Source organism: Phytophthora ramorum (assembly GCF_020800215.1).
Source record: "Phytophthora ramorum isolate Pr-102 chromosome Unknown Phyram_PR-102_s0002, whole genome shotgun sequence".
NCBI classification, from domain to species: domain Eukaryota; phylum Oomycota; class Peronosporomycetes; order Peronosporales; family Peronosporaceae; genus Phytophthora; species Phytophthora ramorum.
In genome coordinates, this window is record NW_027150648.1 from 5,094,336 (window position 1) to 5,120,514 (window position 26,179).

Consider the following 26,179-nt stretch of genomic DNA (forward strand, 5'->3'; position numbering starts at 1 on the left):
TGTGTACTCACCGACGCCTTGGGCGGGATCAAACTGGCCTGCTTACACGGACAGCATCAACCACGAGTGGAAACAAGACCAAGCGAGCCCTGCTGAGAAGTACGCGACTGCCTTCGGTCTCGACGTGAAGAAGTTCATGGACAATGTGTCGGCCCAGAACGGCATCCTTTCCAAAACATTGGTCCTGAGTGTGCTTCGGATACGGAGTGCTATGACCCCGAAGTCGCTACTGTCTGCGCAAAGCGCGCAGGTGATAGCTCAGGCTACTGCATCCCAACCTGGTCTGATATTTCCGAGGCCTGGGCCCCGGCCGCCATCCTCGAAACGGAGCCCAACTGCCCCGTGGCGTACAACGGCGTCACTTTCCAACCGATGGATATCAAGGCGTTGATTACGGATGTCTACACTGATGCCAACATTTCAACGGTGTTCACCGGTTCCCGGTATGCTGGTTACAACGACTCGACCGACGAATTCGGCAGGCACATGGACTATTCGTACCGCGACCTGAACCCCGGCTTCTTCCACATCGCCGCTGCCAACATCCTCGGCAAGTTGAACTCCACCTTCATTATCGACAGAGATGCCGGCAACGAGGTCTGGAACCATCCTGTTGTGGGCTTCAAGGTGTACGAGCAAACGGCCATGACTCCCGAGAAGGCTGCAAACACCTTCTATGGTCTGAAGAGTACCCGTGGAACTTAAATGCCTCCAGTATCGTGCACGTCAAGTCGCGGTTGTCGTGGATCAACGAGACGTACACGGACGGCGGCCTGGTGGCGTCAGGTCTGAATGAAAACTTCACGACGGGCGCGTACTATGACTACCTGCTGGAGCTGGATGATGATGAGGACATCATTGGTGGCGAATGGCTATACGAGTCGAACGATATCCACCCAGACTTCCTGTGGATTCCCAAGGGTAAACCAGCTGCCGACGTTGTGACCAAAATTGGTCTTAGTTACGCGAACGTGACGATGCTGCTGGAGAAGGCAGTGGAGTGCTCTGAATCGGCGGGTGTGTAAGAGCACAGAGGGAGTGCCCAACTCTATCCATATTGGTCGAAAATGGTGGCAAGAAGTAGGAAGAAACACTTTCAAACACGACAAGACAGTAGAGGACGAACTCCGCGGTTCAATCCTCAATGAAAATCGAAGTGATCTGTCATTTTTTGTGTTCGTTGATAACGCTTTGAGAGGCATGTCACTGTATGGATTTTGACTTCCATGCTTTCTCAACATTACTTTTAGTAGCGCTCACAAAGAGTTTAGCCGGATATCGTAGTACACAGGACGGTATACCACACTGGAAGAAATCCAGGCCGCCCGATAAAGCCCGAGGCTGCTCAACGATTATCACTTCAGAGGGATATGTCCAATTATCACGTGCATTGTTCAAGGGTGTTGACGGGAAAAAGACATACTCCGAGTATTTTTACGCGGTTACGGCCCGGCTTAAGAAAGTGATTGGAGCAAATGGATCGTCCTGTGAGTGAGAAGTGCCCGATCCGGACGAGGACAGACCTGTTGAATTACGCGACATCAATTCGGGGGGCGAGGATAAAGGGTTTGTACTTCTTACAGCTCGCACCTCTTTGGCATTTTACGGGAGATATGGGGCAGGTAAAGTCGGATTGAGCATGGCGGATGTGGGCGAGCGTATCTACGCTGGATCGAGACCCAACGACTTGGGGAAATTTGGCAAAGTGGTTTACAGATTCCACATGCCGTCCAAGGATTCCACTCCTAAGCAAATCCTCGAGCTCGCGGAGGATAAGTTGCTGTTTTACCTATGCAACAGTGTTTCTACTTCCTCGTCGATGAATTCAAAGATGACCTGTTGGGCCCATTTCAACGGGAATCTTCTCTACTGTACGTTGTCCAGATGACCGAATTGACGATGTGAACGCGAGTTTTGATCGAGGAATGGTTATAATACCCTGCGCCAGCAAGTTGAACAAATAGACATCGAAACCCCAGAATCGCAGCAATGTGCCCACTCGCGAGCATGACGAGACTTCGGTTCTGCCTTGCGTGGCGACCACGGACCCGGGCAAGAGCGAGTGTTCATTTCCCGACCGCGGGTTGCGCTTCTCCTCCCTCTTCGATGGCGGCAACATGGCAAATGTGCAGCTGATGCCGTCGGGGGCAGCTCGGTTGGAGGAGGAGACAGCAGCGAATACCACGTCTCTTGTGTCTTTCAGGTCGAGAAACGGTGGGCGAGACTGCCTACCCCGCTTAGTTTTGAGAAATTTACAATGGAGGGCAGAATGCTGGAAAATATCAGGGGAAAGCGGAAGCGAACACAGGACTCACGTTACCAAACTCTGGGTATGTCAACGGGCTGACGCATCAAAAGAATCAGATTATTGTTTCGCACTTGTTGATCTTCCTTTTGTTTACTTTTTCTTCAAATGGTTACAAGCAGCAAGCTAACAAAATACGCCAAGACCTTCTACCGGCACGCAGGTCCGCTTCGGCTGCTTGCCGTATGAGCTATCGTCATCTCCGCTATGGGATCTCCATGGCGGATCGTAGCGAGCTATTTCCCTTCCACACCGGCGCCATCGACGCTTACAACTTGAACGCCTTCTTGATGATGCGGCCCTGCTCGATCTGGTGCACAGCGTTGTAGCCGGTGGCCGGAGCCGCGGCGGCCACACGGCCAATGAACGCGGGCCGACGAGAGTCGCTGTTCAGCTGCGTCAGCGCCGTCTCAAAGCGCGGCGACACGTACGTCCAGAAACCCATGTTCTGCGGCTCCTCCTGCACCCACTTGATGTCGGCGTTCGGGTAGCGAGCGGCCTGCTCCGCCACCTTGTCGAACGGGAACGGCGCGATCTGCTCTACACGCACGATCGCCACGTCCTTGATGTCCTTCTCATCACGTTCCTGGACCAGCTCGTAGTAGATCTTGCCCGAGCAGAAGACCACACGCTTCACCTGGTCGTCCTCCACCAGCTTCTCCGGTGCGACTTCCGGAATCAAGCGCTGGAACTGTGTGCCCTCAGCCATATCCTCCATCTTTGACGACGCCTGGCGCAGACGCAGCAGGTGCTTCGGCTGCACCGAGATCAGCGGCTTGCGGAAATCGCGGTGGATCTGACGACGCAGCACGTGGAAGTACTGAGCTGGAGTGGAGCAGTACACCACCTGCCAGTTCGTGTGCTGAATCTGCATGCGGTTCTCCTCGTCCATGAGCGGCACGATGTTCGGGTCGTCGTCTGTTTGCTGCAGGTAGCGCTCAACGCGGCACGACGAGTGCTCAGCACCCTGGCCCTCGTAACCGTGGGGCAACATCATCACAAGGCCGGACTGACGCATCCATTTGTCCTCACCAGCACTCAGGAACTGGTCGATCATGATCTGCGCACCGTTGGCAAAGTCACCGAACTGAGCCTCCCACATCACCAGAGCGTTGGGGTTTTCCAGCGAGTAACCAAGCTCAAAGCCCAGCACACCGAACTCGGACAGTGAACTGTTCGACGCCACGAACTCGGCCTGCGTGTCCGGCACGGTGTCACCGCCAGGCGTCTTGTACTCCAGTGGAGCCGACGGGATCGTCTTTGTGGCCAGGTGGTTCAGAGGCACATACTCCTGGTTGGTCTCCTGGTCGTGCAGGACAGAGTGGCGGTGGCTGAACGTACCACGCTCCACATCCTGGCCACTAATACGCACGTGGTTGCCCTCAAGCAGCAGTGTGCCCCAGGCAAGAGCCTCAGCAGTACCCCAGTCGATGCCCTCGCCCGACTCGATCGTGTTCTTCTTGGCCGTCATAATACGATCAAGCTGGCGGTTGACCTTGAAGCCAGGGTTAACTGTGCTAATCTTCTCACCCACGTGCTTCAGCACGTTCATGTGCACACCCGTACGACGAATGCGCGACTGCTGGTTGGGGCTCTTGAACGAGTCCCAGCGGTTCGCAAGCCAATCGCTCTTCTTCGTGTCCTCCCACTTCTCCGTCTCCTCGAACGTCGTCTGAAAGAAGTTCCAGACCTTCGACACCACGGCATCGCACTCCTCCTTAGTAGCCGCACCGGCGGCCACCTGCTGGTCAATGTACGTGTCCAGCACCGACTTCATCTGGCCGATCTTCTTGTACATGAGCGGCTGCGTGAAGAACGGGTTGTCCACTTCGTTGTGGCCGAAGCGACGGTAGCACGTCAAATTGATGATCACGTCCGAGCGCCACTTCTGGCGCCACTCCGCCGCGAACTCGAACACCTTCACCACTGACACCGGGTCATCGCCGTTCACGTGCAGGATAGGCACGTCCATAGCCTTGCCCAGGTCCGTGCAGTACTGCGACGAGCGCGAGTTCTTCGGGTCCGTCGTGAAACCGATCTGGTTGTTCACCACAACGTGGACGGTACCGCCCGTGTCGTAGTTCTCAAGTCCGGACAGGTGCATGGTCTCGTAGACGACACCCTGACCGCTAAAGGCAGCGTCACCGTGCAGCAGCAGCGGCATCACCTTCTTCTCGGCCTCGTCGTCGTTGCCGAGGTAGAACTGCTTGGCACGAACCTTGCCAACCACGACGGGGTCAACAGCCTCCAAGTGCGATGGGTTGGCCACCAGCGAAAGGTGCACCTGACGGCCATCCGGGTACGTGCGGTCGTACGACGTACCCAGGTGATACTTGACATCCCCCGAGTTCGACCAGTCCTCCACATCCGGCTCGTTGTAAGACTCGACGTCAATGTGCGTGCCCTGGAACTCCTTGAAAATTTGCTGAATGGGCTTGCGGATCACGTTCGACAGCACGTTGAGACGGCCACGATGAGGCATGCCGATCACCAGGTGCTCCATGCCGAGCTGCGTGCCGCGGTCGATCATGAACTTGAGGCCAGGAATCAGACTCTCGGCGCCGTCCAGCCCGAAACGCTTGGTCGTGTTGTACTTGTTGCCCAGGAAGCGCTCGAAGACGACCGAGAAGGCCAAACGCTCCAGAATGTGCATCTTCTTCTCCTTGGACTCCTCGTCCTTCACGAGGTGCTCCATCTTGGCGCGGATCCAGTTGCACTGCTCACGGTCCAGCATGTGCATGTATTGCTGCAAGTCACGACCCACAAGGATCAAAAACAGGTTAGCACCACCTTCAGGACCCTCTCAAACAGCATAATAACCAGCCCACTCACCACTCCAATGGAACTGCAGTACGTCTCCTTGAGCCGCTGGATGATCTGGCCCAGCGTCATGCTGCTGCTTCCGTCCGCCAGCTCCTCCAAAAATCCCGACACTCCAGACGAGCTGTACAAAGAGACGTCAAATACAAACATCTAAGATCTCCTGCCCGTTTTGCAGAAATGAACAAAACACACGCAGAGAGGAGCACGCACAAGTTCTTGGGGATGGCGATCACGCGGTCCAGATCCTTCTGAGAGAAGCCGTACATCTCAATGTCCAGCTCGGGCAGCGCCGGCCGCTCCTGCAGCCCCAGCGGGTCCAGGTTGGCCGCCTCGTGGCCGCGCACCTGGTAGGCGCGGATGAGGTAGCTAAGGCCCAGCGCGTCGTTCTGCGCGGTGGACGCGGCGCCCCCCACGGAGCGCACGGGCGTCACGCCCTGCTGGATGGAAGGTGGCGGGATGAAGGCCTCGCCCGGGACGCTGCCGCTCTCGATCTGGCGGAAGTATACGTCCCACGACTTGTGCACACTAGGAATGTATACCAGAGTGTATACTGTCAGCGCAAAACGCGGAGATGTTTAGACATGCGGTTAGAAATGCCTACCTGGAGGCGTCGCTCTTCCAGCTCGAGTACATCTCCTCCACGTAGGCGTTGTTGGTGCCCGTCATGAAGGTTTCGCTCGGGTGGGGCGTAGACGAGAAGGCGCGCGTCCAGCGGGCGGCCACGTTGCTCGGGAGGCGCGAGGGGGTCACGCGCGCCGAGACGCTGGCGCGCACGCTGCGCCGCACAGCCTTGGCGAGCCACTGCTGTGTCATGATTGCTATCGAGGTCTTGCGCTCCTTGGGCCGCAGATGGGGAACTGAGGCTGAGGTCAGTCGCGGCCGCGATCTGGCATACATGCTGGATGATGGGTGAGACGGATGGCATGAAGGCTAGATAGACTGGTTGTATGCGCCGCCCCGCCCTGTTTAGACGGCCCGCGATCAAACGAGCAGAGCCACACACACAAAGAACCGGTTTCTGCAACTTGAACTTTTGCGCTTTTGCACAATCGCCACAATAGACGGAGCTGTTCTGCGTGGCGGCTTGGCGCTTCGGCCGAGTGGCTGGCTCAAGAGTTTGCCTGCGGTGAGAACGAGAGAGAGATGGAGAGGAGATGAAGGCGCTCCGAGGTTTTCGGGATCCCGAGTTTTGGAGTTTTGGATCGCCGGATTTCGGATAGCCAGCTTCTATGCGCGGTTTAACAAATCTGTGGTGGAGGAGGGTCCCCAAGGCGGTCCAAACTGTCCCCAACCGCAAAACGCAATGTCCGCCCAACTGTGACACGGCACTGTCACAATCGGGCAGGAAAGTCGCGGGCGATCGGTTGTCCTGGTTGGAAAGCTGAGACGGAGGCCGAAGAGAACGCTAACTGCACTCGCCTTCTGAAGTTGGATGGTTCATGGCAACTCGTGCCACCGGCTTTCTGAAGTTGTGTACGGTACTCACTTCAACATGGAGATGCTCAACACAAGATCGATTCGTGTTACACCTTGCAGTAGAAGGGCAGGTCGTACACTTACATGCGACGTCACAGATCGCTGCGCAGCATGTCCCGGAGTCGGTCGTCGGTGAGCAGCTTCTGCAGACTCCAGTCGTCCACGTTGTTTCCTGCCGCCTTCCACGTCCACAGCGTCCAGCCTCCTTCCGCCTGCTCGTGCACCTGGAGCTGCTCCCTCGCGAACGAGTAGAACAAGTCGGGCTTGTTGCGGCGCATGTTGGACGCGGTGGCCACGCTCCACTCGCCAAGGAACAAGCGGTTGTGGCCCGCGCGCGTGTTCCACTTGTCCACGCGCGCCCTGTACTGCTGCTTGACGGTCACGCTCACCAACTGCTCGTCCGACGTGTGCTCGTAGCCCCAGATGAAGTACGGGTGCCACTCGACCCAAACGTTCGTAAACTGCGGCGCTTCCATGAAGCCCACCATCTCGTCGGGGCTCTGCTTCTGCAGCATCGGCATGACGCTCAGCACGCAGTCGCTCCCCGTCGACCGCACTGCTTGGTACGCATCCTTGTAGTACTGGTACAGCACTCGCTCGTCGGTGCTGCCACTCGGTTCGTTGAGTAGACCGATGCCGAGGAAGGCCTCGTCAAGAAGGTACCGGTCGGCGAGGAAGCGCGCGACCTCGATGGAGTTGGCCACGTTCTCCGGGTATTGGCTCCAGAACGAATGCCCCGGACTTGCAGGTGACGAGTGGTCCGCGCCGTTTTGCGAACCTTTCGCGGCGTGCAAGCTGACCAACACCGCAACGTTGTGCTTCTTGGCCCAGCTTCTGATGAGCTGGTCCAAGTACACGAGCGTGCCGCGCGTGTAGGCCTCCCACTCGTGCTGGCTGGACAGGTCGTGCTTGTCGTAGCCCAGAAGCCAGAAGCCGAGCGGCACGCGAACCGTGTTCAGCCCCGCCGCTGCGATCTGCTCGATGTCGTCTTCCGAGATGAAGTTGGCGTGGTGGTCGTTCAGCTTGGAGCGGATGTTATCTGGACTCGCCGCTTTCGTGATGGCCGTGTACTCGCCCGAGTTGGCGAAGCGGTCGTCGACTCCGTTCCAGAAAGCCGCATCTGCTGTCATCCAGTGCTCCGCCACCAACCAGCCCCCGAGGTTCACACCTCTGCTTTTCACCAGGCCGCTGCGAATTCCCGATTGAACGTGCGTAGACCCAGTGGGAGCCTGGACTCGAGTGCCGTTGCTCGATGATCCGACGTCAGCAGAAGCAAACGCCACCAACAAGGTGAACGCAGCAAGACCCGCGCAGATCTCACGACGAAGTTGCATTCTTGAACTGGTTCAGCAGGTTCAGCAAGTTTAGTGTGAAGAGTTGGTTGCTCGTGGATGTCGGAATGAGTTGTGGCGGATTGCAGCGGAGACACACCACGGCATTTGGGTGATGTCTTGTGGGTTGCCCTCTAGTGAGGTCACACGTGCTGGTTCCACATAATCAGATAATGTACTCGATCGCCTGGTAGGCCACGCAGTGTGCTTCAATCTGCGAGTGTTTTCACTATGGTCCTTTTTCGTGGGTGTCTGCTAGCGCGTGCGTTGAATATAACGCGGCAAGTCGCCATTCTTCCAACGCAAAAGATGACGCACATCTAGCATTATCAGATCGTTAGTCCAAGGTGAACGAGTCAAAACGTATTCCATGCTGATCGAACTGGTTTGCGAGTCTCAAATTGCCACGGTGCGACCATACCTTTCTCGTGAGGTGCGTGCTGGTGTCCATGGCGGCGGGGCGGGCTTTTAGGCTAGACGCTTCTAGCTAATGACGACTCAGATGCTGACTGTGGCCGTCGTGTTGCTCAGCAAACGAGGATTTGGTTCATTAAGCCACGCGGCTTCGACCACAGCTCGAGCGATTGTTTGTGGTATGGAAATGAGCAGCAACCCAACACCATGCGTATCGCGTGTGTCGAGAACTTGTTCTAACTGAGAAACTCGACGGTGACCGCACTTGATTCCAAGACGAGACCGAAGATCACTTCAACATCTCGTCATCGTGACTCGGTCAACAACGGAGGCAATGCATTTATTTTCGTGGATTGGTTGTTGTGTTGTCCGATACGCAAGCATCAAACGGAAGTCAAGCGTCCTACAACAGGGTGCTGAAGAGCCTATGGGGCATCAGTAAGTCCATTCACGCTCGACTTTGATGTCGCTCACCAGGATGGGGCGGAATCTGCGAGCTTTGAGTCTTTTAACACCGATGATGAGGCAGATGTTCATGGGGATGAAAAATATCCCGACTGCAAGCTGCATGATCCCGATCATCGTAATGGAGGGCACCATACTTCCGCAGATTGCGCCGTACATGGTGAAGAACCCGTCGGCGATGAACGTGCAGTACATGGCCTTCTCAAAGTCGTCGACATACTTGATGAGACTGCTCTCGAGGTTGTTCTTGATGGTTTCAATTCTCCCCATGAGGTTGGTGACGTTGGTTTTGAACTCGTGTGAGAAGTCGACGACGTCTGTAACATTCTGCTGGAGCTGGGTCACGAAGTCGTACACGCTGTTCTTGATAGTCGCCATGTCGACAAGAACGCGAAATTGTTCTCCCATAAAAGCTGAGAACGCACACGGATTTTTGTGGTTCGTACAAACAAATGGCTTGCCGTAGTTGCGATCTGGAATCCCAGCACAGCCTTCACTGCGAGGCTTGTATCGCTTGATAATGTAACCCACCGGAGTATACGTCGAGGACTCGTTGTTGTCCAACCAAGGTTCTAGGGCGTTTTCCTTCGTGTATTTATCGCTCAGTTTGCAGTGTACGGCGTCCTGAGTGGCGTAAGTGTTGATAAACTGCACAATTTCGTCAAAACGAGTTTCGTTAAACGCGAACGCGGTCTCAGCAGTGGCGTTGATCATTGCGGAGAAGTTATCCAGGGCTGACAAGTCGAGCGTGGAGCCCACTTCAATGGTTGGGAACTTTATGCCGCCCCGAGCGAATGCTAGTTGGCTCGACAGATTGAACACGTCCAGCAGCGATTCGTTTTGAAAGCACGCGTCGACAGCCCTCGCTGAGTTGCCCAGCGGCACAGTCCAGTTGCTCGAAAATATGAACGCCATCTCGCACGCGTCTCCGAGTACGATTCCGAGTGCTAGAACGACGGCGCTGGTGACGAATATGACAAAGAGCATGATGAAGCCGAAGAAATAGGCAACGTGCATGGTGTTGGAGAGCGGATTCTCTGAAGTGAGACCGGAGACGATGCCCACAATGCTCAGAGCAATCACTCCACCAGCAAGATAAAAGAGGTTCATGATCACAAACCCAAATTGATCGCGAAAACTTTGAAACGTGTCGTCGTAGTTGCTGACCTTGTAGTGCGTATGGCCGAGAGTAGCAATGAGATCGTTAGCTGTCTGAACTTTCGAGTTTACCGCATCACGAACAGCGTCTGCAACACTGACGAGCTTGTGATTTATCTGTGCTCGAACAGTGATCAACTGCTGGACGCTCGGTTCTGCTTTTGCCTCAATTTCATCGGACGCTTTGTCGATCTCCGTGCTGATCGTTGTGCACACGTCACAAGGAAGACAGATGTTGCCATTTGTGCCGGTATATGTCTCTTTGGACTGGTCTGCATCAACTGTACAGCCGTCCGGCAGCGTGCGGTTGGCCGAGTTTTCTCCGAACTCACGAAGCTTCCCAATAAGCGCGTGAACTCCGTCTTCGATGAATTCAGAACCGTTAAGCTCCTTGATGACAAGGACTACCGAGGTGTCCACCATGTCGCGAACATTTCGTAGAGGATTGCGAATACTCACGACCCAGTCGCTGCCGTTCTCTAATGCCCCTGATGTTGCGTTGAAAATATCGTCCACAGATCCGAGAATTGAGTTGCGGTACAGCAACGCAGCAGTAGACACCACGAACACTCCGATTGCGAAGATTAAGAAGACAAAGACTGGCAAAAACTTCTGCATGCGTGTGTAGCCCTGCTTGCGTGGATATCGACCGCCGCAGCGATTGCAGCAGCAGCGGCAGATCAAGAAGAAGTTCATCGTCAATAAGCTCAGCACACCCAAAACAATACCAGGAATCACGAAGCCGATGGCACCAGCGGCCCACTCCTTGACTTTGGCGGTGGCAGTATTCTTCCTCATTGGGCTGTTCGGATCTGCATACACTCTACCACGATTCGTATCTCCGTCCTCAATCGGAGCCCAGTAGCAATTCGGTTGCACTTCACACAGTCCGCTGTTGTAGGCTTCTTTGACGTTATCATCGGTCGAGCTGGATACTGTCAATTGCACGCAGTCCCCATTGTCGGCCTTGTAGGCGATATCGTCGGTGCTGGCGACAAAGCGAACGGAGTTCTTGCCCAGGCCGTGCTCGCACAGAGTGATCTTCAAAGCAGTGATGAGATTGTGATAAAATTCGTCGGTTGCTCCTCGGATCTGCTTGATCGTGTTGCTGAAATATGCGCCTACCCCACTCGCTCTAACGGCTGCTCTCTCCGCCTCGATCGCAAGTTCGTCAAGTCTTCGGTAAGGGGATTGCACGTTGGTTGTACTAGGGATCATCGCATTGTTGAGGAGGTAGCTGTTTTGACTGAGATCACGCAGTATCGAGCTCAAGTCGAGAGGTTGGTCCGCGGCACTCGCAGTAGCAAGGAAAACCACAAGCAGCGAAGCCACCAGAACCTGCCTGGATATGCCACTTGGGAATCTCTGGGCCATTGTACGTAAGTGTTGCAAGCGTTAGCTTCTTGGCGGTGACCTCGAATGAAGAGAAATATATATAAACTCGTGCGATGGCCATCAGAGCCACGCAATTGCATGTATTTTGGAGCGCACAACACTCAATCTTCTTTTCCTATATTTACGATCTTCTTCGCTGAGAGTTTTCTGACTTTTTTATTATGTCTTTCGAAGTGGTCAATGGTTGAATACGATGCTGACAGAATGAAAAAGGTTTGTCTTAATAAGGTTACCCATGTCTCGAATGTAGAAATCTAGTAGAAGAAGGCTCTCATCCCCCACACTGCCTACCACGTCTCTACTTGAACTTCATTTCCGTGTCCATGATGTGGCCATTGCCATGTGCCTTGAGTCGCTTGACGCCAATGATGAGGCAGACGTTGACGGCGATGAGGAAGATTCCGCAGAGAAACAGCATGAGCGCGATCATCGTGATAGCAGGCATCAGGTCGCCACAAAGCGTATTGTAGATTTCCCAGAAGCCGTCAGCAAGGAACGTACAGTGCATAGCCTCCTCGAATTCGCCCACGTACTTGATGAGGTTGCTGTTGAGATCGGTCTTGATGTCGTTGATGGCGCCGTCAAACTGTTTGGTCTTCGTCGAGAAGTCGGTCGTGGAGGTTGTCACGCCGTTAACGTCGGTATGAAGGTTATCCACGAAGTTTTTTGAAGAGGCCATGTTGAAGAGCAATTGGAACTGCTCTCCCATGTACGTGGAGAAAGTGCACGTGCTGGAGCTACACGTATAGGCCTTGCCGTTACCTCCAGTGCCCGTGCAGCTCGCGTCGAAAGTGGTGTAGTATCTCTTGATGTATTGGACCGCAGTCTCAGTTCCCACCCTGGTGTCACCATTCGTTGTCCAGGGATCCAGGATTTTAGCGACTGTGCCATACCCGGTGCCTGTAGTTTGGCATGCTCCAGCGGTCTGAACGGCGTACGAGTTGAAATCCGTCTGGAAAGTGGTGAAGTCCGAGTCGCTAAAACCAAACGAAGTCGTGTTGACACTCGCCATTTCACCAGAAAAGGTGTTCAGCTGCGAGAAGTCAAGCACCGAATCCATGTCGAGGTCCGGGAACTCAATTCCACCGCGTGCGAAGCTGAGTTTGTCCGACAGGTTGAACACATCCAACAGCGACTCGTCCTGGAAGCACGCGTCCAGGGCTTTCGCAGAGTCGCCGAGCGGCACAGTCCAGTTGGCGGTGAAAATCATCGTCACTTCGCACGCGTCTCCCAGCACGACGCCAAGTGCCAGGACGATGGCACTGATAATGAACGTGATGAAGAGCACGATGAAACCGATGAAGTAGGCGATGTGCATGATGTTGGCCAGCGCCTTCAGCGGCGTGAGGCCGAAGAGAATACCGACGAAGCCGATCACGACCACCAACAGCGCAAGTATGAACAAGGACATGATCGCGTACACCAGCATGTCCCGGTACTTCTGGAACTTCTTGTCGTAGTCCGTCACGTCTCCCTTCGTGTCATCAATCGTGCCGATGAAGACATTGGCAGTCCCCACTTGAGTGTCCACCGAGCTTTGAACCGTCTCGGAGATATCCACGAGCTGAGTGTTGAGCTGCTTCTTGACGTTGCTCAGTTGCTTCACGCCCGGCCCCGTGGTTTGGTCTACCTGATCTGCAGCCGTAGTAGCCTTCGTACCGATCTGGCTACACGCCTTGCATTCCAAACATGAATTTGGATTGCTTGAATCAGCTGTGCAGCCCGTCGGGAACTTGCGCGTGCCGCCGTAGTTTGTTCCAATCGCCCTGAGCTTGCCAGTGATGTCGGTAAGGCCGGTATCGATGAAACCAGTATCGGCCAGTTTGGCCTTGACACTACCAGACGAACTGATCACTTGTGCGCCGATTTCCTCCATCGGGGTGCGAATGCTGACGATCCAGTCGCTTCCGTTGTCCAAAGTGCCCGACGTTGCATTGAACAGGTCATCCACACCCGAAACCATGATGCCCTGGTAGACAAATGCTGCAGCTGATACCGCGATGATACCAATGGCGAAGAGCAGGAAGAACAGCAGCGGCAAGAACTTCTGCATGCACGTGTATCCCTCTTCACGTGGGAAGCGGCCGCCGCATCGGTTGCAGCAGCAGCGGCAGATCAAGAAAAAGACCATGGTCAGCAGACTCAAGACGCCCAGCACGATACCAGGAATCACGAAGCCAACGACACCCGTGAGCCATTCCTTGATCTGGGCGTCGGCAGCGGATGCATTCATGGTGCTATCGGCGTCCGCGTACACTTTCGCGCGCGTCGTGTCACCAGGCAGGATCTCGTCCCAGTAGCAGTCGGGGTTGATCTCGCAGAGCCCTTGGCCGTAGTTTTTCACCACGTCGCTGTCCGTCAAGTCCGATATCGTGAGCTTGACCGGGTTGCCGTTGTCGTCCTTGTAGGCATTGTCAGCGGTGCAGCTCACGTAGCGAACAGTGGGGCCCTTCTTGTTGTTCTTGATGTCTTGTTCGCACATGTAGATCTTGGCAGCAGTGATGAGGTCGTGGTAGAACTTGTCCGTTCCTTTCCGCAGCTGCTTGATCGCTTTGCGCACCGACGCGCCCACTTCATTGGCCTTAGCGGATGCGTCCGCCTGAGTTGCAGCCGCATCGAGTCGTCTGGTGGCTATTGCGCTGTTGAATGCGAATCCTTGCTGCTGCTCGAACGCCTCTCGGCTGAACCCGCGCAACTTGGAAATCATCTCGAACGACTGCTCTGCTGCGTGTGTCGTGGCAATGCAGCTTACAGCCAGCAGCGACACTAATACCAGTTTGGTGATCATGCCTCTTGACCCCTTCCGCGGCCCCATCGTCGCCAACCTGAAAAAATACTTGAAAAGTGTCGGCCCTGTTCGTTCGAACTGCCGGACGCGCCGAAGACAAAAAGAGAATGAGGCGTCCCAAGCACTGCAACCTGCTTTTTGAAACTCACCGCGCCAAGACTGGGACGCAACGGAAAACTGCAACATTCCTGCAGCTCTGGTCTATCCGCAAAGGGGTTTTATTTAGCGACTGCATGCGATGCGAAGCTGCTACATGCACAAATAGCGATCGCCCCCATTGTTTGGCCGTTGTAATGCACTTGATGAGCTTTGGGTCTGAGATGCCGCGGGTCCGATGCGAAGATGAGAGCGCCAAAATACCCCAAAGCAGCCACTTGAAGGTGCGTCGCTCTTGTACTGTGGTTGGTCTATCACGTCACGTGCTCAGCCACTAAGTAACAAAAGTATCTGCAATCCGACACAAAAGTCGTTCGAAAAGGCTGCTTCTATCTGTATTTACTCAAGGTTCTTACTGCACGACCTCGTAGTTTCTGCTCGAAGCGGGAGCGATGAGGTTTCCAACGCAAGCTACACACAAAACCGACTAAAAGCTTTCACGACTGCTGCTGTGTTTGGTCGGTGGAGCTCCCAGTCTGCACCTGCACCTGCTGTTGCTGCTGCTGCTGCTGCTCCTGGTCACTGGAGCTCGACGTGGAGATCGTAACGGAGGAGCTGCCACTGCTGGACGGGAAGAGGATCTCCTTGAGCTTGTCGTCACGCAGCACTGCGCGCAGCGACCACATGTTGTCTCCCGTCTCGTCCTCGTAGATGCGCCAGCTCCAGTAGGTCCAGCCGCCTCCGGCCTGGTTCACCACGGCCGTCTCCGCCTGAGCAAACTCGTAGAACAGGTCCTCGTCGTCCTCAAACTTGCCATTGGTGGCAAAGCACCACTCGCCGATGAAGAGGCGGTTGTGGCCGTCGACTGAGTTCCACTGGCTCACGTCGCCCTGGAAGTTGACCTTGACGCTCGTGCTCACGAGGTCCGCGTCCGACACGTCGTCGTAGCCCCAGACAAAGTACGGGTGCCACTCGACCCACACGTTCGTGTACGCAGGGGCCAGCATGAAGTCCGTGAGTACCGTGGGGGATTGCTCGGAAAGCAGCGGCGCCACCGTCAGCACGCACTCACTGCCCGTTTCTCGGATGGCACTGTACGCTCGCTCGTAGTAGTCGTACAGCACGTCCGTGGTCGTGTCTCCATTGGGTTCGTTGAGCAGGCCGAACCCGAGGAAAGCTTCCTCGTCTTTGTACCTCTCGGCCAGGTACTCCACCATGGAGATGGTGTTGTTGACGTTCTCAGCGAACGACCCCCACAACTCCGAGCCGTAGACACTGGGCGACGAGTTGTCCGCTCCGTTCTGCGAGCCTTTGGCTGCGTGGATGCTCAACAGCACCGCCACGTTGTACTTCTTGGCCCAGTCTGTGACTAATGCGTCCAAGTACTTGAGGGTTCCGTTCGTGTAGACCTCCCACTCGGCCTTCCCCGACGGGTCATTGTGGTCGAAGCCCACGATCCAGTACCCGATGGGGACGCGCACCGTGTTGATGCCCACAGCCGCGATCTCGGCGATGTCACTCTCGTTGATGAAGGTCGAGTGGTGGTACTCGAGGTGCGACCGGATGGCGTCCGGGTCGGTGGCCTCGGCGATGGCCGTGTATTCTCCTTGGGAGGCGTTGACGGCCCCCGTCCAAAAGTCGGCGGAGCTGGTCATCCAGTTCTCGGCCACGAGCCACGAGCCGAGATTCACCCCTTTGCTGGTCGTCTCCCCACTGCGGATACTGTACTGGACGTGGGTCGAAGCGGAGGATCCGGCGGTCGTGGACTCGGACGTATCGGAGCCTTGTTGGGTCTGCACTGTGCCCATCAATTGCTGCACGGAGCTTGAGCTGTCCGAGCTGCCGAAGGTGGTGGCCGAAGTGACGGCCAAGGCGGCCAGCAGATAAGAGAAGAAGGGCAACATGATGGTCGCGACGCTGCAAATTGACAAGTGGCGTCACGAACGCCTTGGCACGAGGATTCCAAGATTTGGCTGGTCGATGACTGCACTCCCGTTGCATCCTTCTGGTCCATCGTGCACATCGACGCGAGTGACAGATGGAGCCATCCATTCTCCTAGCGAAACTCTGTAGTCGTCGCCTGGTTGTGCGTCACGTCATTCGTGAAAAAGCGCGACAGCCAAACCAGGATTTGCAAACACCCAAAAGATGGTCGGGATGGCACGACCAGACTGGCCCCAACTGATACAGGGGTGCGTAGCCAGCTATCACCGTTCATGAACGCTCCTCAGCCACAACTTACCCGTGCACAGAATGAAAAGCATCAAAGCAATCTCTATTTTGTTGGTTGCTATTTGACTGACCACTCACACCGAAAAATACAATAGTTGTAGTGCTACGTCGCTCTTGAGTTAGCTCTGCTGCGTCGAGCCACCGGAGAAGAAGATGGCCTTGAGTCGGTCGTCACGCAGCACACTGCGCAGCGACCAGGCGTTGAAGCCGGACTCGTCGCCGTAGAGCCGCCAGCTCCAGAAGGTGAAGCCGGCGCCGGCCTGGTACATGACGTCCACCATGGCCTGACAGAACTCGTAGTAGCCCTCCTGGTCGTCGCCGAACTTGCCGGCCGTGGCGAAGCTCCACTCGCCGATGAAGAGGCGGTTGTGGTTCTCACGCGCGTTCCACTGGCTCATGCTGGACTGGAAGTTGACCTTGACGGCCGTGTTGGTCAGGTCGTAGTCGCTCGTATTCTCGTAGCCCCACACGAAGTACGGGTGCCACTCGACCCACACGTTGATGTAGGTCGGCGCCTGCATAAAGTCCGTCATGACGTCAGCCGACTGCTTGTAGAGCAGCGGGGCCACGCTCAGCACGCAGTCGGAGCCGGTCTCGCGGATGGCCGCGTACGCCTGTTCGTAGTAGGCGTAGAGCTTGTCCTCGTCCGTGGACGCGTTGGGCTCGTTGAGCAGGCCGATGCCCAGGAACGCGTCCTCGTCCTTGTAGCGCGCGGCCAGGAACGTGACCATCGAGATCGTGTTGGCCACGTTCTCGTCATACGCGCTCCAGTGTGAGTTGCCTGGGTCGCACGGGGACGAGTGGTCGGCGCCGTTCTGCGAGCCCTTGGCGGCGTGCGTGCTAATGAGCACCGCCACGTTGTGCGTCTTGGCCCAGTCCTTGATGAGGACGTCCAGGTACTTCAACGTGCCGTTCGAGAACTGCTCCCACGCGGCCTCGCCGGACGGGTCGTCGTTGTCGAAGCCCACGATCCAGTAACCCACCGGCACGCGCACCGTGTTGATGCCGGCAGCCGCAATGTCGGCGATGTCGCTCTCGGTGATGAAGGTGCTGTGGTGGTAGTCCAAGTTGGAACGGATCGTGTCCGGGTCCGACGCCTTGGAGATGGCAGTGTACTCGCCCTTGCTGGCGTCGTCGTCGGTCACGCCCTTCCAGAAATCGGCGGCGCCGGTCATCCAGTGCTCGGCCACGAGCCACGACCCGAGGTTCACGCCGATACTGGAGACGTCGCCATTGCGGATGCTGTGCTGGATATGGGTAGTGTTCGTGGACCCAGCCTGGGTCGCGGCCGATCCGGTGGTGCTCTGCTGCTGCTGGATCGTACTGCTTTGACCTTGGTCCGAGGTGCCGGACGACGTCACTTGCGTGACTGTGTTGTTATCACCGAGGACCGAGGCGGTGGAGTTCACTTGGGTTGTCGTTGTGGAAGTGTCGTACTGGGAGACGTCCGTAGCTGAGACTTGGGCCACCGCGTTAGCGACATTGTCACCGCCGAGCGTCGTGAAGGTCGTGGCGGTCGTCGGTGTCGCCGAAAACGCGGCCAACGTGGCAGTGAGGCATGCAAGGCGACGGAGCATGGCGAGACGAGGTGTTGGTGGAGAGGCAAATTGAGTTGTGAGAGCGGAGACTCCGCTGTTCGAACGCGACGGCCATGGAGTTGAGGCGACTAATAACTTGGCGTGGTATCGCCTTGGAGGCGGTGCAGACGCTGGAAATGACAACGGCCGACGGATACTTCATGTAGAGCCACCGCCAGCCGTTATCGACACTTTTCACCAGTTTTTCGTTGTCCGAACACTACGAGGCGTCAGAAGCAGATGGCGTCGAAATGAGACGTGCTGTGGCGAAGCGCCCGGATCCTTCCAGTCGTGCGTCCGAGTCTATTCATAATGGTGCGTCGGCAACCGAGGAGACAGGAGCCTCAGGTCGTGCCTCGGATTTTTGCCTTTGCAGCAGCACACTCGCATGGATCATTGCAGGTTGCGTGTCAGAGTTCGTAGATGCAAGGCGGCACCTGCGTCTTTACCCATCTGCTCATCCGGTGTCCACATCGAGATGCCTACAGCAGCTTGGAGGGATCGCTGGATTCATCGGCGACTAGTGCTGCCATCTGCCTTGCACGTGGTCCGACGGACTCAAACGTCAGAGCCGAAGGCTGTTGGCCAGAACAGCACGTGCCGTGAATCAGAAGTACTTGTTGGACAGAGCTCGGACGTTCAGAAGGGTACGCTGCTGGCTCGGCACTGCCGTCCATTTCGGTTTTTCGAGCACGAGAATCAAGACTTCGACGTCCACGCCATCGGTCACCTCATCGCTGGTGTCGTTACACTTCGTCGTGCTGTCGACCCGCATGCTCGAGCGAAACCTAGCGTAATTAATGGACTGCCACTGTAGTAGTTGCACCACTGGCCTTCAAGGATTAACGTAGCGCCGAAGAAAGTCAATGAGGGCACAACATATCCAGGCCACCACGTTTGGCAACGTTACTCAGCTTATCTTCAGCAGAACGGAGACACCGAGTTCTTCTGAAACGGTCACTGGCGTGGTTGCAGTGCGACGCAAGAATTTCCACGTGTGGAAGTCGCAGAACCCTGCCCCATCGTGGTGAGCCCCCTCGACTAGCCCAACTTGGATTCCTTCACGACTCAACCTCTTCGGTGTTAAGTTGTCTAGTTATCAAGGCAAGACTTCATCAACGAGTCAGCATACACAACATGAAGTAGTATGCAAAACTAACGCATACAATCAGCGATGAGACTCGTGAGCTGCACCTTTGCCATGAACGATCAATAGCCGCATTCATAGTGACTGGCAGCCTTAAAGTGCACGCAACTGCTGAAATACGACCGCGAAGACCTCCCCACACGGCTCAAGCTCCTCACGAGTGTACGTTTGCTCCATGAGTGAGTTGAGGTTCTCGACCGCATCCAGCAGGTTACGCTAGACGAGAAACACACGACCAAGCAAGAATCACAGACTGTTAGTTGCCAGGGTTCACAACAAGCCACCACAAGTTCCCTCACCTGCACGGGCTTAAATAGGATCGTCTCGGTTGAAGCATTGCGAAGGTAGAGGTGGATGGTCTGCAGAATCTCCGGCAGGGTCCCGCGTAGCTGGTGGGAGACACTGGCCAGCACGTTGTTAACCTCAGTTGGTGCAGTAAACGCACACTGACGGAAGTCGAGCGCCGTGGCCTTTTGCGTCTGCTGCACATGTGCGATCTGCTTCATCAGTGCAAGCAGCGACTGACCCAACTGCTGCAGCACAATTTCGATGAAGCCCGTGCAGCTCTTCTTGAGTTCCTGCTCCAACTCCTTCTTCACATCTGCCGTCGTCTCCTGGATCTGCGGGATGCCGCGAGTGAACAGACCCACGATACCATTCGGCCCCGAGAATCGGAATAACGTCGACGCGTCAACCAGCAGCTCGTTCATGGCGTCCGCACTGCTCGTGAAGTCCAGCGCCTTGCTCGTTTGTGCGAACTGAATCTCGAACGGAGTAATCTGCTCCCGCAGCGTAAGTAAGTGCTTAACGAGGAAGAGCGACCCATGCAGACCGCCCTGAGTTGCCGTGATATCAGCGGAAGCCATTTTCAACGAAGCCGTGCAGATCTGAATGGCATCTTGAGCCAATTCCTCGAAAATCTCCATCTGAAATGATGCAAAAGGGACACAATCAGTGCTCCCGTATCACTAGCCACAGCATTACTGCAATACTTTACCTTGACGAAGTGATACCCCTTTGACAGACACATTAGCGTGTGCTCAAGCGACGGGTACCACGTGGCATACAGCGACGCACCGGCCTGTTCCGCCGCCACCAACTTGGCTGGGTAATCTAGATCAGCGGGAGTAGGCACGAAGCCTTCAATTTCATCGCGAATATACTTCTGCATGCACAGGATGAGTCGTTCCTGTGCGTCTTGAATCATTCGGTGCATTACTGGTTCAGCATAGCCCACAAGCGCTGCACGTGGGGTAATTGCGGCCTCAATCACCTCGCTTCGCAGAACCTGAATCACCTCGCACAGCACTTCCAGGTCCTTCTGGGCCAGCAATTGCGGCCGAACAGTGTTGTACAGCAGTCCGCTGAGCTGGAAGATGAGACGTCTAACCGCGAAAAAACAAGGATGCGCAGGTTAGTAGCAGCTACGCACGGCAAGTTAGCCCGACAGAGTGAAGTACGTACTCATAGGCATTTTCGTTGTCGTCGTCACTCTGTTCGTCTTCGCCAAGACCCACTTCGAGCCCTGACAAAGAGAAGAGTTCGTCGCTTGGGTCATGGCCGAAAAGCTTGAGGAAAAGTCGAAACTCTGCCTCGCACACCTTGAGCAGCTGAGCGCAAGTCGCGCGGAGCACGTTGACGATATCCGACGTTTGCGAGACTGCATCCAGCCAGGCACCAAGCACCGGTGCCAGCAGCTGCACTCGCTGAGTAGCGTAGGCCTCGGCGACTTCTCCCAGCACCCGCAGATTCTCCGCGCTGTCCTGCGGTGGCTGAGCGGTTAATCGTTCCAGCTGCTTCGCTACAGCAGCAAGTGCCGGCGCAACCAGCTGAAAGTTCACATAGTACGCCGACGTCTCGTCCAGTTGGCCCACCGAGGACGTCATCACGCTCTGCTGCGCCGCCTCCTTCTGCAGCGCCTCATACACCGCGTCCTTGGCCGCCTCCAATCCACTCAGCGCGTAGTCCTTCAAACATTGGATGCCACCCGCTGCCAGCGTCCGGTACGCGTCAATAAAGCACGCTGCGTCCTTATAGTCCACCTATAAAATCACCATCAGAAGCTCATCCGCACACAAACATCACTAAAACCTTCCTACATGTTGCGTAAGATAAGCCACAGACGCGTCGATCGTCTCCAGTGCCTGCTCAAAGCTCTGCGCCGTGGGGTCCACGCCGCGTCGATGCTGGAAAACCTGCACCGCCTTGTTAATTGTAGCTCTGGCATTTGTCCTCTCCATGAGGACGTGGCCCGACGACGGCGGAGCGAATTGGACGCCGAAGCCCAGCGCGTGGGCCGCTCCGTCGATGGCCGTGAAGTGCGGCATGGGGGCGGCCACGGCAGCCACGCGCGCGTCCAGCGCCGCCACCTGCTGCAAAACGTCCTCAAAGCTGCGATACAGCGCCTGCGTCTTGGCCGCCACCTGCGCGTGGCTGGCCTCCATGTCGGCCATGAGCGCCTGCGTCGAGTGCGCATGGACGTACAGAGCGTTCCACTGCGCGAAGCACATGGCCATCTGGGTGGACAGATGCACGAATGGAGTGTCCACCTGAACAGAAGAGGTATTATTACTGCCTGATGCTTTAAGGCGCTGCGCCGTGAACTCGCGCAACGTCGAGGGCGTCTCCGAAGTCGCAAGCGCCGCGTGCGTCTCCGCGTGCGTCTGGAGCTGCAGCCGCCGCTCCAGCGAGTGCAGCAGCGCGTCCTGTGTCGCGCTCAGAGGCGTCTCCCGCACACCCGAAGGGACCATCTTGGCGAGCTTTGTGTTTTTGGGTTATGGACTGCTCAAATGTCCCACTGGGTTATTTGGAGTGTAGCCATCTGAATCAGGCTTGATATTCGTATGGTGGCTAATATGCAGCCAAATCGTATTTTTTGGTCCGGGAACTTCAACTTCTGGGACTATTTTCGGTATTGTTCGCCGACCAGCGATGGACAGAGGACAGGTGAGAGGATGGCACGGAGACGACATCAGGGAGCTGGCTCCGACGCCTCGAGCATAAGTGGACCGAGGTACAAGTCGGGAGGCAGGGAAAGTACTCGGTGGAACGGCTGGAGAGTCTGGATTACTATTGCTGCTCGACGTCGAAAGCTCGAGTGGTTGGAGTGCGTGTGTGGCCACCCCATTGCCTGCGTTGGCGTCCGTTGTATTGACCGAGTGTATGCCACTACAACCGCCATCTGAAGGATGGGAGGCGAACTGGGTCTTCTGGATTCGACTCGACGTGATGATGTTTATCCTCGTAGTTACAGCGATGCTGCAGTTCAAGAGCTACGTGTCTGGCCTCCCGCTGAGCTCAACGAACGCTATGATGATTGCTGGGGGCGCGACTGTCGTGTATATGGCATTATGTATCGCAGAGGCGATCGTCATGGGGTTCCCTGTGCCTTCATGTGGCAGCTTGGGTCGATTCTGGTCTCGATCTTCATCGCTCTCATGATCTTTCTGACGGTGGGCCGCGCGCCATTCACACAAGTTTCTACTCTCCGTCCACGTTTGCAGAGTTTTTAGTCGCCTACGGGGTGCTCATCGCGGTCTACCCACTGTTCAAGCCAGTGTACCGACCAAATACCAATGCTCCTCGACATTACTACTACCAGTTTGGAAGTTCGGGGCCAAGAAACTCATGGGAAATGCCGCTCGTGACTTTGAAGACTTTGTACCGGAAATTGTTGCCTTCACTGTAGACTTCTTTAGCACGCTGTTGGTGTCCGTGTGCATGTTCAGCTCAGGATCGGTCAGTGTGTCGGTGCTGGTCATTGCGGTAGACCTGTTGCAGGCAGCTCTAGAGTCGAGAAGTACGTATGAATGCTGACGCTGTCGAGACTCTTTTACAAGAGCGGAGGAGGCTTCACGACCATCAATACCACCAGAATCTGCCTCTGCTGAGAGATCGAAGAAACTTGTCGTACAAGGTCTACAGTTACTTTTTCACTGTGGATATTTGACATTAGTGGAGTATTTCGAGTGTACTGCCCTCTTGGCTTCGTAGTGTACAAATTGGCACTTCATCAGCTGCCGAACGTCGCGTATTTTCCTGATGAACATGAAAACTGGCATGTTAGCTCGGTGGGAAACATTATCTTGTGTTCAGCACTTGAGATTGGCTCCTTCGTAGGTTGAACATGATGTTGCGGCGTAATTCTGGGTTCTCACCGCTCCATCAACTCGCGTTCGTGTTGGAAACCCAGTTTATCTTTGGCCAACCGAAAGTTTTTATGGCGATATTTTCTGTTTGGTGCCATACAAGGTTGATCACTTGGGTAGGTCTGTAGGTCTATTTTCTGGTGGTCTAGAGGAACACTTGAACTGATGCTGTGTTCGGATACGTACGCACCGACTAAGTCAGTATCCCCAGTTCGAGTGCGTATGGGACCATTCGGCTGTTAACACGAGTTCCGCCGCAAGTCAGCCCCGACGCTTCTGTCAGATCGAAGTCCCGATTTCTACCTGGACTCTTTCTGCAGACATGCTCGAGCGATAGTAGAAAGAGTCGAATTCAACATTTGTCTGGTAGCTGCTTGCGGTAGCAACGGGTACTAGCAGATTAGGCTCTTGAGGGGTGCTTGTTTGGAAATTGTGTCGCCGTATCGTGTGGATTTGAACGCACGCAACTTACTGCCCACGGGTACGAAGGTAATCGAGCTCGAACGCGGTTGTCTGTACAGAAGATCAGCTGGATTGGGCGACACAAATCCTCCAGGGCAATCGGATTCGGGCCCGTCGAGACTTGGTATCACCTCGGTTGCTGTGCTTGTGTTGGACACTGAAAACACCTCAAAGCTGCCAGAACAGTGTAAATCGTGTCGTAATTCGGTCGAGTTTCTTTGGTCAGTGAGACAAGTTACCATCTGCACGCTCTTGGAGCTGGTCACATTACGAAGGCTCAGTGAGTGAGACTTCTTACATGTAATGCGTCATTTCGTATTTGATTGGAAAATGTACCTGGAACTTCCAGTTAAAATTGCCGGTGACAAGAGGTTTTTGTCAGAGTCTACAAGAATTTGAGCTGGTCATGGTCCTTGTTTAAAAACCTATCAAGATCTCGACCGACCCTTGGACCCATTCACCAACTTCGGTCTTGTCGGTATGCAATCCTGGTTACTTGGTGCCACATCTCGGCCACCGCGCCTTCCGCACTCGCCTCGGGCAGCGGGGTCAGCATCTTTGCTGATCACGACTACTCCTCGTGTGCCAAACCTTCGACAGCGAGAATTGAAGAGGTTAAGTGCGATGGACAGGACTTTGAATGCCACGAGTTCAACCACATCGGAGGTTCAGGCAACGTAACGTACTACGGGCAAAACGCTTGCTGCAGCAGTCGAGACGCCTACCTCCAAGCCGCTTTCGGAGATTCTCTTCATGATCGAATATTACTCGGATACCAACTGTGATAAGTTGGAGAAGAGCAAGGTGTACCGGGCCGACGGTCAGTGCCACTTTTTCACGTTTGGCGTCATGAAAATGTGGGTGGCAGAAGACGCTTCCATGGCGGCGGTGCTCTCATCGAGGTACTGTGAGAGCGACGACTGGTACGTTGTCACGGATATGAACGTGAGTGTCAACACTGGGGCTTGCATCCCACACAAATGTGGTGAGTTGCCCGTTCCCACACAGGCTGTGAAGTACGTTCTTATCGATGACCCTGCCTCTGGATCCTTTAGTTCTAAAGTCAGCGTCTACACTGGTTACGATGATCCTCTGTGTGAAGAGCCTTCCACTGCGCGAATTGAAGTAGGGGGCTGTAACGAGACCGATCAATTTGAGTGCGTAGACTACAATGGAGTTGGCGGATGGGGCAATGTGACGTACTACGGGCGAGGCAAGTGCAGCAACAGCCGACAAGGGTATTTGACGTCCGCCTTTGCTGGTTCTCCGGTTTTCATGGTCGAGACGTACGAGGACCTCAACTGCCAAAACCTCAAAATGACTGAAGTGTATAAAGCTGATGGTCGTTGTCATTACTTTACGTTGGGGGTCATGAAGGTTTGGGTATCCGAAGACAGCTCCAAGGCAGCGCTGCTCACAGCGAGCAGTTGTAACAGCAACGACTGGTCTGTATCGGGCTCGTCGAGCGTGACTGTCAATACGGGAGCTTGCATCCGATCCTCAACAGGAGCCGAGAAGTTCATTTTAATTACTGACCCTGCTGGAACTTCACCAGCATCGATGGCTGGCAGCTACGGAAGAAACCTTTGGCCGGACCGCGACGAATCTCTGTGTACTCATCAGTCTGAAGATGTTCGCAGTGCCTGCCGTGTATACACTTTGGCTGACGTCGAACAACGTGGGATTTTACGCTTATTGGACTTGGGAAGCGAGCTACTTCGGCACGACAAGTGGAGTCCGATGCCAAAGCTGCACCCCGCTCTTGTTGAAGGGGGCATCACTCTTCCCGAGCTCCTGCTTCAGTACCTCCTCCCGATCAATCGACGTTTGTTTGGTCTGTGGAAGACTGCGTGCATTGAGACTCACGGCCCTGCTCGACTTCAAGAGCTAGAAGAGTGTCGATGCATACACGAGGAACTCATCCACGGTATCAGCACCGCTCGAGGAATTCAGCACCTTACAGACCAGTACGAGCTGGATCTTGAGTGGTGTGCGTTGCTCTCGCAGCGTGAAGAGGTACTCTTTCAGAGAACGGGATCCGTGCTATCAACCTTGTGTGGCGCTGATGACAGTAAAAAGCACGACCAAGAGCGTCGTGTGTATCTGGATAGCATTCTCTGCTAATATCTTGGAATAAAGAGACGTCCATGGCCGCCCACAAGCACCGTCTGCGAGTGCAAGACTAAGAAAGTGTTGAGCTCAGCCGTCAAGTTGATTTTACATTTGCAGGCCGTAGGCATTCCCCAAACAGCAAACCGCCTAACAAACAAAACAGCGAAATAATATATGTACTCCACGTAATACTCGCCCACTTCAAAGCTGAGTTGCCCTCGGACATCACTTTACACATTTACACTAAACG

The 26,179-nt window shown here is 55.2% G+C and overlaps 8 protein-coding genes across 8 annotated transcripts; 1 reads left to right on the top strand and 7 right to left on the bottom strand.

Moving 5' to 3' along the window:
• Positions 1 to 2,573: 2,573 nt before the first annotated feature.
• On the bottom strand, positions 2,574 to 6,025 carry KRP23_2974 (2-oxoglutarate dehydrogenase, mitochondrial; the record flags this gene model as incomplete). The annotated part of the gene is made up of 4 exons (XM_067887770.1): positions 2,574 to 5,051; positions 5,138 to 5,249; positions 5,339 to 5,653; positions 5,730 to 6,025. 4 exons carry the CDS (start codon positions 6,023 to 6,025, stop codon positions 2,574 to 2,576), a joined length of 3,201 nt encoding a protein of 1,066 aa, XP_067750332.1.
• A 671-nt stretch (positions 6,026 to 6,696) lies between these two features.
• KRP23_2975 (putative glucan 1,3-beta-glucosidase A) lies at positions 6,697 to 7,938 on the bottom strand (the record flags this gene model as incomplete). Its single annotated transcript, XM_067887771.1, has 1 exon — positions 6,697 to 7,938. The coding sequence occupies one exon, from the start codon at positions 7,936 to 7,938 to the stop codon at positions 6,697 to 6,699; it is 1,242 nt and encodes a 413-aa protein (XP_067750333.1).
• Positions 7,939 to 8,784: 846 nt separating this feature from the next.
• Positions 8,785 to 11,190, bottom strand: KRP23_2976 (uncharacterized protein; the record flags this gene model as incomplete). The annotated part of the gene is made up of 1 exon (XM_067887772.1): positions 8,785 to 11,190. One exon carries the CDS (start codon positions 11,188 to 11,190, stop codon positions 8,785 to 8,787), a length of 2,406 nt encoding a protein of 801 aa, XP_067750334.1.
• A 475-nt stretch (positions 11,191 to 11,665) lies between these two features.
• On the bottom strand, positions 11,666 to 14,182 carry KRP23_2977 (uncharacterized protein; the record flags this gene model as incomplete). The annotated part of the gene is made up of 1 exon (XM_067887773.1): positions 11,666 to 14,182. One exon carries the CDS (start codon positions 14,180 to 14,182, stop codon positions 11,666 to 11,668), a length of 2,517 nt encoding a protein of 838 aa, XP_067750335.1.
• Positions 14,183 to 14,748: 566 nt separating this feature from the next.
• On the bottom strand, positions 14,749 to 16,155 carry KRP23_2978 (Glucan 1,3-beta-glucosidase; the record flags this gene model as incomplete). The annotated part of the gene is made up of 1 exon (XM_067887774.1): positions 14,749 to 16,155. The coding sequence occupies one exon, from the start codon at positions 16,153 to 16,155 to the stop codon at positions 14,749 to 14,751; it is 1,407 nt and encodes a 468-aa protein (XP_067750336.1).
• Positions 16,156 to 16,602: 447 nt separating this feature from the next.
• On the bottom strand, positions 16,603 to 18,060 carry KRP23_2979 (Glucan 1,3-beta-glucosidase 2; the record flags this gene model as incomplete). The annotated part of the gene is made up of 1 exon (XM_067887776.1): positions 16,603 to 18,060. One exon carries the CDS (start codon positions 18,058 to 18,060, stop codon positions 16,603 to 16,605), a length of 1,458 nt encoding a protein of 485 aa, XP_067750337.1.
• Positions 18,061 to 19,300: 1,240 nt separating this feature from the next.
• Positions 19,301 to 21,957, bottom strand: KRP23_2980 (Conserved oligomeric Golgi complex subunit 3; the record flags this gene model as incomplete). Its single annotated transcript, XM_067887777.1, has 5 exons — positions 19,301 to 19,423; positions 19,507 to 20,133; positions 20,205 to 20,592; positions 20,672 to 21,249; positions 21,307 to 21,957. 5 exons carry the CDS (start codon positions 21,955 to 21,957, stop codon positions 19,301 to 19,303), a joined length of 2,367 nt encoding a protein of 788 aa, XP_067750338.1.
• Positions 21,958 to 24,570: 2,613 nt separating this feature from the next.
• Positions 24,571 to 25,941, top strand: KRP23_2981 (uncharacterized protein; the record flags this gene model as incomplete). The annotated part of the gene is made up of 1 exon (XM_067887778.1): positions 24,571 to 25,941. The coding sequence occupies one exon, from the start codon at positions 24,571 to 24,573 to the stop codon at positions 25,939 to 25,941; it is 1,371 nt and encodes a 456-aa protein (XP_067750339.1).
• Between the last annotated feature and the right edge of the window lie 238 nt (positions 25,942 to 26,179).